We start from the raw sequence: 12,631 nt of genomic DNA on the forward strand, positions 1-12,631 counted from the left end.
CCTGGCAACTCTGAAGTCTCCTAATCAACTATAGCAATTTTAAATACCTCTGGCAACTACTAGGGCAGAATTATTGATAGCAGCTTGTTGAGTGTCATAAATATCAATATCACATAATCAGTACCACGGCAGAAGTGAGGTTATTGTATGATATTTTTGTGGTTCAGCAATAGTTTCAGGAAAACTTTTATGAATCAGATTGCTACTTTCTTTTCTTTAGTATGCATTAAATATCTTGAGAAGACAAGTATCTCTCAGATAACCATTGGAAGACTTTTATTATATTATGACTTTGTCGTTATTAAGAATAAATTGTAGGTCTGTTGTACTTAGCGGTACGAGATTAACTTTGGGGGAAAAAAACTTTTTTTTTTTTCTAAATCGCAATCTAAATGAAGAATATAATTTCAGAAAATAAAGGCGGAAGAAAACATGCAAGAGCTTGAATCAAAGATTGTACGTTATGGGCTGCAGTGTAAGAAAAGGCTGTGAGAGAACAAGCAGGTGCGGTGGAAAGACCCATGGGCTCCAGGGAGAGAAGAGATCAATAACTAATTTCAGTACCAAGCTTCACCCGCACTGTTTTCCAATAAATGCTGGACGGAGAGTACAGAGGTAGCCCCCGCCCCACCCACTATCTCGATTCTATCACCTTCTTCAAGCTGGCGGTGGAGACTGTGGAAGGAGGCTACTTCATCCTGTTTTCAAACATATATGTGACTGTGGATTATGCTTCTACAGGTTGACACTGTGCAAAATGTTAGCCAGCTTGGCTATTTTTATGTGTGCTCCACATATGTCATCTCTGTATCTTTAAAAGATTGTGCTTCCTGCAATCCCCCTCCCTTCCTCTCATTCGGCCAGGGCCGGTGTTGAGGTTTTGTCAAGAGTATGCAGGGAGATTGAGGCAGACAGGAGAGTGAAGCGTGTGTCATGCAGGGCTGCTGCTGCTGCTGCTGCCGCTGCTGCTGAGGCTCTTCTCCTCAGAGGCTGTGACCTAGATAACCAAGAGGAGCTGGAGCGCCTGCAAGCCTTGGAGCCACTCCAGCCTCAGCAATGTCAGGAAGGGGTTAGTTGTGTAACACAATGTCCTATTTAGTTTGCTTGTCACACACGTGGATGCAGGCAACATATAGCGTATGGAACCTATGTACAACCCTACTCTGATTCTCACATGTGCCGTTGTCAAAGAGGAGACAAAACGGTTACTGAAAAAAGGAGGGACCGAATGGAAAGAAATCATCCCTAAACACATCTGAATTTAAACATAAGCATTAAGAATGCTTGGTCAAACTTTCCATGCCAGGAGCTACTGCAGCTGCATGGTCAGTGGTCACTGTAAAGCCACCCAAAGAACTAGCATCTACGGGTCACTCTTGCTGCACCGTTGCACTCAACGGATTTGAACACTTTACCCTATGGTGGTTGGTGCTAACATTAAAAACAAGGTTTGGTTACATAGGCAGTTTATGTGCGGATGAAATATGCACACTCCTTTCCCCAGAGTCAGTGAAGGTAGTTATGTTGCACGCTCACCTCATCATTTTCAAATGGCTATGCTGAATCATTTTTGGTGTTGTACGTCGACTAACACTACTGCTTCATCACCAGTCCTGTGACTTTTTATTTGTCAAACTTCAATTTAAGTGGGGGAAAAAAAACACATTTCACATGACAATCACGTTGAGGACGTAAGTCAATACAATGGTGGTAAAACTTTAACAGGCTGCAGCCTAAAAACCCCATAGAGAAACACTGCCATCTGGTGACATCTACAAAGAATTGCAGCACACCTGACGCGGCCTCACATCACACACGAATCTTTCCACGCGTCACAAATGCGACGCTGCAATACATTTGCCTTTTCAATGTTGCAGTAAACACAATAGAATAAGTCCAATAAAAAGCACACATGATTGGATCTGAGTCGCGTTGCCTTAATACTTTGTAGTTTGTAGGCTTTCTGTTGTAGTTGATGATTAATGTACAGCTGCATTACATTAATTTACGGCAACAAAATTGTGACACAGCAGATAGTTGATCAGAGCTGGCTTTGCTGGGGCTTAAAACAGTCCCAACCAGGCTTTGGCTTATATGTGCACTCAGGAAGAAGGAATTCTTTCAGTCTGTCTGGTAATGGCAAAGCATTGATTCTCTCTTCCAGTGGCCAGGGCTGGAGGTGGCCCCTAATAAATGCCCTGCAATGGCACTTGAGAGCAGCAGGGGACGTATCATGCATCACCACCCGGCTGTATAGATCTTGCAGAGCTTGAGCATATGGGTGGTGAGGGTGTCGTTCAAACGTAAGAGCTCCCAGCCTGGAATGCGGGCTCACTGTGGGGTAGTTCACCCTTGCTAGGTCCAGCAACAACTCAGCTTGCTCAAGGAGCTCGGAGGCATAATTCGGATCTGAGCAGTGCCGCAGGGTTGTCTGAAGCCGCTGGAAAATAATTGTGGAAGCTTGCCAGCAGGAGTCACTGTGGGCACAAAACAAAGGGGCTCCGCTCTGGATGACGAGCACAGCGAGGGGGAAGAGCAGGTCAAAGTGCTCCAGGCTTGTTTGGGTCAGGGAGGACTCGCTGTCATTCGTATCACAGCTTGGGTCGACGCCGTGGGCCAGCAGTAACTGTGTGGTTTTCAGGCAGAATTTAGTCATCTCGGCGGCATCCTCGGCATTGGCGTCAAGCGCCTCCTTGACCAAAAACACCAACGAGGAAGCAACTGTTTCGCCATCTTCAGTAACAGCTTTGACGTCAGCACCTGTGCAGAAGTTGCACATTCTTGAATTGAAGTTTCCTATCTTTTGCTGTGACACTATATGATTTCAACTTTGTTACTATTGTGCTATTCCAAAACAGCTTCAGCAACAGATTGACTCAACCAAAGCCAAATTTGTCCCTTCCATTATGGAATACGATAAGATGAACTGATAAGAAAACTGTCACAAAGATCTGCTATTACATGGACCATGCATTTACTCATTTTAAGAAAAGCAGGTATTGTACTGAATATCCATGGATTTACTTGAGTAACGAGACTTAAAAAAAACATTCGCATGATTAAAAAAACAATGGCAAATCATGTGTAAAAGACATTACAGGTTTGTTAAATAGGCCAAGCAATAGATCGTTTGGGATTTCTTAAGTTGAGGCATGTATTTTTTGTATAAAGAGAAGTTATCTTACCTTGCTAACATTTTTGTCAACACTCAAGCCTTCTTCGGAGCTCTCTCCGCTTTATGTGATAGGACAAAAACGAAGAAAAAAAATCCCGGATAAGCACGTGTCTACGAAAATGCCCGAATGCATGCACACAGCTGGGTGCACTTCAAACCAACTTGGCATTGCTCGACCAAGAGTGGCCCCCAGGGATCAACGTGGGAACTGCAGATGCAACCTTTCTATGCAATGTCTATCTATCAAAATTACATTGAAATGAAATATATTCAAATGTATGCTTTGTAACGTTTACTGTACTTATCCTGCTAACTTTGCATTGATGAATCCGCTAGGCCATGATAATTATCATTTTCCTTGTCATGTTAATGACATAATTGTAGAAATATTGCCAAATGTATATCTTGATTGCAAGAAATTTGGAATGGGTTCAAAGTTAGATCTTTCCAGCCTAAGCATGAACTTGTTTCATGTTATAAATTGTGAAATACATAAAGGTTTTAAAATAACAGTTAAAATACATACACATTTAACTTCAAGTTATCAGAGGATTTGAGTCTCACCTGAAATTTGAGCTGAGGGGCGGATACATTGCATAAATGCCAGTGTGAAGAGAAAAAAGGTCTTCCCTTTTGTCTCCAACACTCTCACTCTTATCTCTTCTGAAATACGTCTTTGCTAAAAAAACAAAAACAAAAAAAAACTACACCCAGCAACCGCTTGCTTCGTGGCAATCTTTCTTTTTTCTCTCTCTTATTTTGTTAGCGCTCCCACTGGCGCTAAGTCCTGCCTTCAACCACTGACGGTGGGACTTCTAACTGACTTGTGTTTTAGGTTCTCGTCCATGAAACCAGCACGTACGTGGCAGGTTACCCGTGACAATCCGGCTGCCGGGAGCACAAGCGAAACCATAAACCAGCCCTGCTCCTTGCCTGAAGGCGAGGAAAACCGGTGGTCCTGACGAAGCTCTGAAACCGCACGGGGTCAGCGCCACGAAAACCCTACCAAGCTTTTGATTTCATGCCGTTTTCCGACTCGTTTTCAGTTTTTATTTTCTTCATCTGCAAACAAGTCAAAGTTCCTTCCACCGGCTCATCACGTGAGACTGCCGATGGTTTTGGAATACACTTTAATGACAAATTGAATGCGACCTGATTATACGATTATTCGATGGAATAATCGATTCCAAAATTATTCAATAGTGACAGCCCTAATACCAATTTTACACTAAGAAGTCTGACATTTTTGATTCCCCAAACCACTCAGAGGAAAGCAACTCTTGCGAAGTCTTCAGAATGTGTCATATTGTTTGATGTTTTTAAACGAATGACCAAGACGTTTAAGTGATAACAGCAATGTGTGCTCAATACCTCTCTGTAGGAGGAGCTGGATGTTCTCTGTGTTGTTCACAGTTAGGCCATCACTGCTTGCCAAGGCATGAAGCAAAGCTGTTTTTCCTTTAGAGACAACATCAAAACAATCACTTGTAAACTAAGTCAATCTAGAACTGCTAAACCCTGTTTGCACAAGTCTGTTTTTAAATAACGGTGCTGTTTTGGCCAGCCTTCAACACAAGGGTGTGAATACAATGCATACCATTAAAATCATAATGTGCGTAGACTATCAAAAATATGCAAGCAGTTGGTGCACTTGTGATACACTTTGCAAGTTACAATATTTTCTGGTGTGTTTGCAGCCTTGTGTAAATGGGAAACATTTTGATAAAGTATCCAGAAAATTTCAAAAACGTAAACGAAAAAAATGGGCTCTAGTGTATTTCGGAGGCTAACATGAATGCACCTCGTTTATCCCTTGCATTCACGTTGGCACCCAGGTCAAGCAACGCAAGAAGGCAGGGCAAACGGTCCGAGTCCTCACTGGCAAGATCCAAGGGGCTGCTTTCATGAATCTAATGGGTGATAAATTAAAGATTTTTTTTTGTGCAAGATGAATGAATTAAAAAAAAACTGCCAAAAAAAAATTAAAGGAACATGTGTACGTGGTCAAACAATAAGGTACATTGGCAGAGATCCAATACATTAGTTTTGTCAATAATGCATGAAAAAAAAATCATCATCAAAAAAATAGTCATTCATTAATATTCACCCAAGGACTTAATGCCGGTCTTTCACGCTGACATTGTTAGCTTAGCAATTAGCATGGCTCCAACATCTTTCCGTCTGTTAATTACTCCTCGTAATCCCTTCGTGAGAACAATACTTGTAAGAAGTGCAACTATTTGCCGCTATGGAGGCAAGCTGGTGGAGGCTGTGATTACTGAGTGGTTGTTTTTTGTTTAAGATATTAATAAATATGGGTTTGTTGTTGTTAGTTTATTCTTTCTCAAAGCAGCAGAATTCATTCACCAACCTTGTTATTTATTCATTTTCAGTGACTCTTATATTTAATTTTGCATTATAAGAATGTAATGTAGGATGAGTATGTATACACATCTGCATATAGTTGTTCAGTCTGCCATCTGGTGGCAGCTGTGTGGCAAAAGATAGCTAAATGAAAGCTTTTAAATCAAGCTTCCTTTGTAACAATCTTATGACATGCAAATCGCTGCTAATGACAAATGACGATCGACACAATAGTAGAACATCTATCGTCTTCATGATATCTATCATCATATTGCCCAGCTCTACCCCTCAGTGTGTTGCCACTGTAATCCACTAGTGCAGGGTTGGGCAATTCCGGCCCTCGAGGGCCGGTATCTGCCTGTTTTCCAACTCTCCCTGCTGGAACACACCTGATTCAAATGATCAAAGAAATCAGCAAGGTCTGCAGAAGCTGGATAACGATCCTGATCATTTGAATCAGGTGGGTTGCACCAGGGTGACATAGAAAACATGCAGGATACCGGCCCTCAGCCCACCCCTGCACTAGTGCGATACGATAATTAACAAAAACATTTTGCACAGCTCTGGTATTGGATTTCATTTGCTACATAAACCACATGGTCTCATAAGTTGACTTACCCTGTCTCTTTTTTCAATGTCAGCTTTGTGCTCGACGAGCAATTTGACCATGTTTGGTCTGTTTCTCAGAATCGCTATATGCAGCGGATTGTAGAATGACACTGGATCTGGGGAATTGAAGAATAACATGACATTTAAGAATGCATTGTCTTCTCTTAGTATGAGTTTTTGCAACAGCATTACAATGGACCCTGGCTATTTACGAGGGCTGGGCTGGTAGGGTCACTTTAAAAATCTATTCAATACAGTTACTAGTTACAGTATGTTAAAAATGTAGTTAGTAATATAATCCAAGTACCATAATATAAAAGTAGTGTAACTTAATTACTATTTTAAATTACTTGTGGATCACTCAAATCCCAAATATGTTGGGGAAAAAAAAAATCTTAAAAATCTATATGATATGTGTTTTTACTTATTTGTCTGTTCTTTTCTTTCTGGCTGTTTGATGTGTATGGTTTTGGAATGCTGGGGGAAACATACATACATACATACATACATACATATACATATATATATATATATATATACATATATATATACACATATATATATATACACACATATATATATATATATATACACATATATATAATACATATATATATATATAATACATATATACACATATATATATATACACATATATATATATAATATATATATGTATATATATGTATATATATATATATATATATATATATATATATATATCTTCTCTGATTTTCAATCTTAAATTGGCTAAGAATGAACATGATAAATTCTGTTAAAGTTGTAAGATGAACTGGCTTTGTCAGCTTACTTCAACAAAAAATGTAGAGTGAAGGTAAGCTTATTGTCATTTACTCATATACATTTGATAGCATACTGTAAGTCTTATGTTAATGAACCACAGTATGTTATATATACATATATATATACATATATATATATACACTTTTTTTTTTTTACAATTTTAACAGAATTTATCATATTCATTCTTAGCCCATTTAAGATTGAAAATCAGAGAAGAATGAATGTTGCAGTGAAAAAAAGATGTTTTTGTTTCTACTGTTTCATATACTGAAATCAACTGTCAGATTTTCCACAGTAATTTACTATATATTTTAAAAACCTAACATATTTAACGGATATTCACTCTTTCTACATTTGAAGACTATTATAGCGATCACAGGGGGAAAAAATGAAAGGGCAGTCGTATATACTGTACACTCACCCTCAAAACTAAGATCTGCTCTGTACCGTAGAAGGACTTCAGTAGCCTCCACATATCCTCTCTCAGCCATCTTAAACAGAGCATAGCTGATCCCTTCCATAAACACTTCAGACTGGGACTCTCGCTCCAGCAGCTCCACTAAAGAACTGCACAGACGACTCTCATCTTCTGGTCTTCTGTGTTAGGAAATAAAAGGAGAAAGACAGTTATAGCATATTTTAACTGTATGGGACGCTGCCTGTGCCTTGTTCTTAATACTGTACTGACGAGAAACACTTCAGAAAGTTATTTTTCATTGTTTCAAGATCTGCAGACCTGCTCTCGTGACTACCGTCTCCTTCTTCCAGTCCGACCACAGCCATGACAGCATCCACCAATGGCTGATACTCATATATGATCCTTCGAAAGCCGTGGAGGTAAGGCATTGCTCCTCAAATACTAATTCCTGTACAGTGTGGTAGTTGACACACTCTGTAACGTTCTAAATGACACAAATGTCAAAGTACCAGCCAGATACGATCTTGGTAACAGAGACGCCCTTCTTAACTTCACTGCTAAATTACGCCAATTTCAACCTTCCATGTTGTACATTACAAAATGAATTAAATATGAATACATTCTTGCCTCGTTTAGTGTTTTCTTTCCGTTGTGTGTCCTAATGATACATTAAAATAGCTGACATAGCCACAGTACTCTACTAACTTGCAACTAACTTGATCAGTGACCACTTGCTGTCGCCTTGTGTTCGTCGTTTTGAAAACAGGAAATGTTCATTGCCCCAGTGACTTTATGGTCCCCATAGAAACACATAACTCACACGCAGTTCCGCCTTGCCTTTACTGTTCAACGCGGTTGTGGTTATGGATCATTTTCATATACAATACTGTACAGTAATTCAATTAATAACGGCAAACGCACTTGTAAAAAATAAAATAAAATAAAAAAAATAAATAAAAAATACAATTACATGAACAAAAAAATCAAATTCATCATTGTATTTAATGGTTTTATATACAGTATGTAAATGACTCACTCAAACAGTCATGCTTTAAGACCCATTTTCAAAAGTGAATTTAAAATGTTTGGTCATAACAATAAAGGAAAACAAGAGATAAATAAACTAATTACATGGCAGTAATACATATGTAATATGAACAACAATATATGAATCTCAAATTTATACTGTATCTTAAACTCTAGGCGGTGTGTGTGTGTGTGGGGGGGGGGGCTGGGGGTGGGCGGTGTTCATGAACAATGATAGCAACTTAAATTTTGACACAGCTTTGTCAATTGAACCTACTGACCGAGCGAATGGTGTTTGCCCACTGAAATGCACCTCTTGCATAACTGTAAAGACAAAAGTGCACAACGCAGCAGCAGCAGCAGCAGCAGCAGCAGCAGCAGCAGCAGCAGCAGCAGCAGCAGCAGCAGCAGCAGCAGCAGCAGCAGCAGCAGCAGCAGCAGCAGCAGCAGCAGCAGCAGCAGCAGCAGCAGCAGCAGCAGCAGCAGCAGCAGCAGCAGCAGCAGCAGCAGCAGGTAGCTAATTGTCTTTCTTTAGAGACAAGCGAATTAGTGACACATTTTTATCCAAACAGGCCCATGTTTCACACTGAGTAAGTATCAATATGAAACATTATAAAATACTTTTTTCTTTGTGTTTATTTAATTCCTATTCAAGACATTATAATATAACGTCATTCTTCAATGTTAAAAATGCTTATATAAGCTTTTTTTTTTTTTTAACAATTTCAGATACTGGTGCGCCGTGGGATTTTTTCAATGAAATAAATGTGCTTTGACTCAAAAATGTTTGAAAAACACTGGTTTGAGTGACAAAGATAAATCATTTCTAGAAGAATCCCCAAAACGGAACTCTTAAGACACTAAGATGAATTTGCATTACATTTCATTGAAAAGGCATATTAGGTAACAAGAAAAATCATATAGAACACATATCCAAAAATGGAATTAGGATATTCAGAAAACATGTTGGAGATCATGAAACTTAATGTGGGACATATAATGGTAAAAACATTTGGGTATTAAAAGTTTGAAAAACATGTCTTTACTACTTAGAGTAGTTTGTAAGGTACAGCAGATTAAACAGAGCACAGGTCGTAACACACATATCCCATGCCAACAAAACATGTAGTGAAGGCAAGTTGATTGTGATCACCTTTAACTACAGCTGATAATGTGCTGGTGATATTGGCCTATGTTTTAGGTCGGAGAAGAGTGAATTTTAAGATGGTATAATGATATAATCAAACAACTGGGGTGTCAGCATGAAACTTCTGATAAATCATTAATCAGTGATGAGGCTCAGTTTCAATTGCTCGTGTTATATATTCCATTCACTGGTCGTTGATAAGGCATAGCCTCTAGATGGCAGCAATGCTGCACAGCCTAACGATTTGTGTCTGAGTTTCGGTTTAAAAACAGTTTAAGCAGCAATTGCATGCATTGCACCTCCATCCGTCCATTATCTATACCGCTTATCCTCACAAGGGTCGTGGGTGTGCTGGAGCATATCCCAGCTGTCTTCGGGCAGTAGGTGGGGGACACCCTGAATTGGTTGCCAGCCAATCGCAGGGCACACAGAGACAAACATCCGCACTCGCAATCACACCTAGGGGCAATTTAGAGCGTCCAATTAACCTACCGTGCATGTTTTTGGAATGTGGGAGGACCCGGAGAAAATCCACGCAGGCACGGGGAGAACATGCAAACTCCACAAAGGTAGGCTGGAACCGGGATCGAACCCACGACCTCTGAACTGTGATGCGGACGTGCTAACCAGTCGAGCACCGTGCCGCCATCCATTGCATCTGTGTATGATAAAACAACTTTCTGAAGTTCTTAGTGGCCTGCTACAGTGCTACAGTACACTGCTCACTTTTTTTAAATAGCCGTTTTCTTATTAATGCTAAGTCATTTAATTTAGGGTGCCAATCGCACACCTGTACAAGGGCTACAGTTTTGGAACCAGTGTGTTACAGTTCCAGTCCTAGCACCTTTGCACACTCCTTTCCCTCTGACATTTCTCTTTATATGCCTGTACACAAATTTACATTTGAATGTCAGTCTTGCAGGATTATGAAGAGAATAATAAATGAGTTTTAATGAATAATCTGCAATTTACCTTTTCCCAAAAAAGTACCAGATATTTTTCTAAGCCTTTTTGAGCAGCACACCTGCCAAAGACATCTGGTGAAGTATCAATCTATTTTCCCTTCTTGGGTGAATCTTTATCTAAATGGGTGTAAATGGTTATGGTAAATGGCTGTCACCTCTATGGCGCTTTTCTACCTTTGGTACTCAAAGCGCTTTACACCTGTAACCTCATTTACCTATCGATGATACAGCATCAGGACTAACTGGGAGTTCTATACCAAGCTCAAGGTCACAATGACCGGGATCAAACCCTGAACCTCTGGGTTGGGAGATGACCACTCTACCAAAGAGCCATGCGGCCCCCAAATGTTTCCACTGATATGGTCACAAGTAGCCTAACAGAATGTGACACTGCACAACTATGTCACAGAAATGCCAAAGGGGCCAATTTAGTACTTAATCGTACGGTATAACACAGTAACTGTTAGTACGCTTCAATGTATATTTCTGCCACTGTTTCATTCACGTTTGACTGCATTTCATAATTGTATTTATAGTACTGCATTGGCCATAGGAATCAACTAGTATGGTAGTTAAGATTTTCTTTTCTTTTTTTAAGATTAAGAGCAATGATATTAATCAAATGAATTATGCTGTTGATCTTTTGCCCACAAAGTAACTTCGGTATTAGAGTTGGAGTTAACAAGAAAAATGACAAGAGCAGGTCCACAATAAATAGATACTTTCAATTCAATTAAAGCCTCATCAACTAATGCAAAAAAACAAAATCAAAATTAGTACCGGTACTTTGTTGGCCACAAATGTTTGGCAATAGCCTCTCTTGAAAAGAGGCCATCAGCTGGTTAAAATTTCTGCTTGAGGGTGAAGAAATTGGGGCATCAGACTGTTATTTGTTCTGCAGGTGATTGATATGACCCACTCCAACCTCCGATTATCAGACCATCACAGGTAAAATTCGTTTTTTTGCCTAAAACTCTCAGACCAATTTGGCTCCTTTTGCATTGTAATCAAATGGTGCTGTGAAGCGAGCTATAGATATGAGGTAACCTCAACGCAGAGATTTACAAATCCGCAAAGCATTCTGCCCAATGAAAATACAGTATGTGTAATTTTTTGTGAGAGGCCGACGTGAATAGGAGACTTTAATTGTTGCGATTGCAAATGCAAAGTACTTTTGAGATGTGATCACATGTAGAGTAGCTCCTGAAAGGGTTGCCCACTTGGGTGAAAGGGGCTAGAAAAGCAATGGTGAGGTGTATGTGGAGGTTGAGAAGCGATAATAGAGTAGAGCAGCATTCTGGTTTGGTTCTGCTCAGTGCTGTGACGAGATTTTGAATTATCAGACCAGCAAGTCCAGGCCTAATATCTTTTTGTGTTAGGAGCATATTGCTGAATGAAGATTGTGGCTGGAAATAATCAGCCCTTTTAAAGGTCAGTGGAAGTTAAGGACATATAAAGTAGACCATGGCTGTGGCTGATAAGACATAAGTGTGTCTGTGAGGAAGAGTTCACTGTCTCTCTTGAGTACTTTTCTATTGGGCAGTGAGAATAATCATAAGGAGGGTGCAGAGAAAATAATGGGCAATTTATTATTCAAATGATTGGCTAGCGATCAGTTCAGGGTGTACTTTGCCTGTCGCATTACGTTACCTGGGATAAGGCTCCAGCTCACTTATAAACCTAATGAGCAAAATGGATGGCTGGATAATAGAAAAATACATTGGCTTTCAAGTTTCACTAATTCTTTGTACACAATAATCAGTATAGTTTTGTGTACATAACCATCATGTGCTGATACTACTTGCAACAGCGAAATGTTGTTGTCAGACTTCTCACTTTCAAAACCACAAGTTGAACCTGTTCATAGATCCATGGCACATATTTTATATTCGAAAAATCTCATGGCACACCAATAAACAAAATGTACATAACGGTATACATTGTAAGTACGTGTACATACAGTAAAATAATGATGATCTCATCTCAGTGTACTCACAAAGTTAAGTTACTCAGTTTGTGTGCCATGACTTATGCTGTTGTATAAATAGCCACAGGTGGATAAACAAGTTAATTATACCTTCTGTGGCGCCATTGTAGTATAGTGGTTAGCACATCTGCCTCAT

General features: G+C 39.6%; 1 protein-coding gene across 2 annotated transcripts; it reads right to left on the reverse strand.

The window, feature by feature from the left end:
- Nucleotides 1-1,600: 1,600 nt before the first annotated feature.
- asb6 (ankyrin repeat and SOCS box containing 6) lies at nucleotides 1,601-8,140 on the reverse strand. 2 transcript variants are annotated; one of them, XM_086031842.1, is made up of 7 exons: nucleotides 7,998-8,134; nucleotides 7,689-7,818; nucleotides 7,374-7,549; nucleotides 6,158-6,264; nucleotides 4,977-5,085; nucleotides 4,547-4,633; nucleotides 1,601-2,760 (listed from the first exon to the last, which is right to left on the reverse strand). In XM_086031842.1, exons 2-7 carry the CDS (start codon nucleotides 7,796-7,798, stop codon nucleotides 2,042-2,044), a joined length of 1,308 nt encoding a protein of 435 aa, XP_085887968.1. In that variant the 5' UTR covers nucleotides 7,799-7,818; nucleotides 7,998-8,134; the 3' UTR covers nucleotides 1,601-2,041. The 2 variants fall into 2 exon arrangements, with proteins under 2 accessions (XP_085887968.1, XP_085887967.1); XM_086031841.1 differs by having other exon boundaries at nucleotides 7,689-8,140.
- Nucleotides 8,141-12,631: the final 4,491 nt, after the last annotated feature.

Source organism: Filicampus tigris, chromosome 5, assembly GCF_054856515.1.
Source record: "Filicampus tigris isolate MCC_2025a chromosome 5, RoL_Ftig_1.0, whole genome shotgun sequence".
NCBI classification, from domain to species: domain Eukaryota; kingdom Metazoa; phylum Chordata; class Actinopteri; order Syngnathiformes; family Syngnathidae; genus Filicampus; species Filicampus tigris.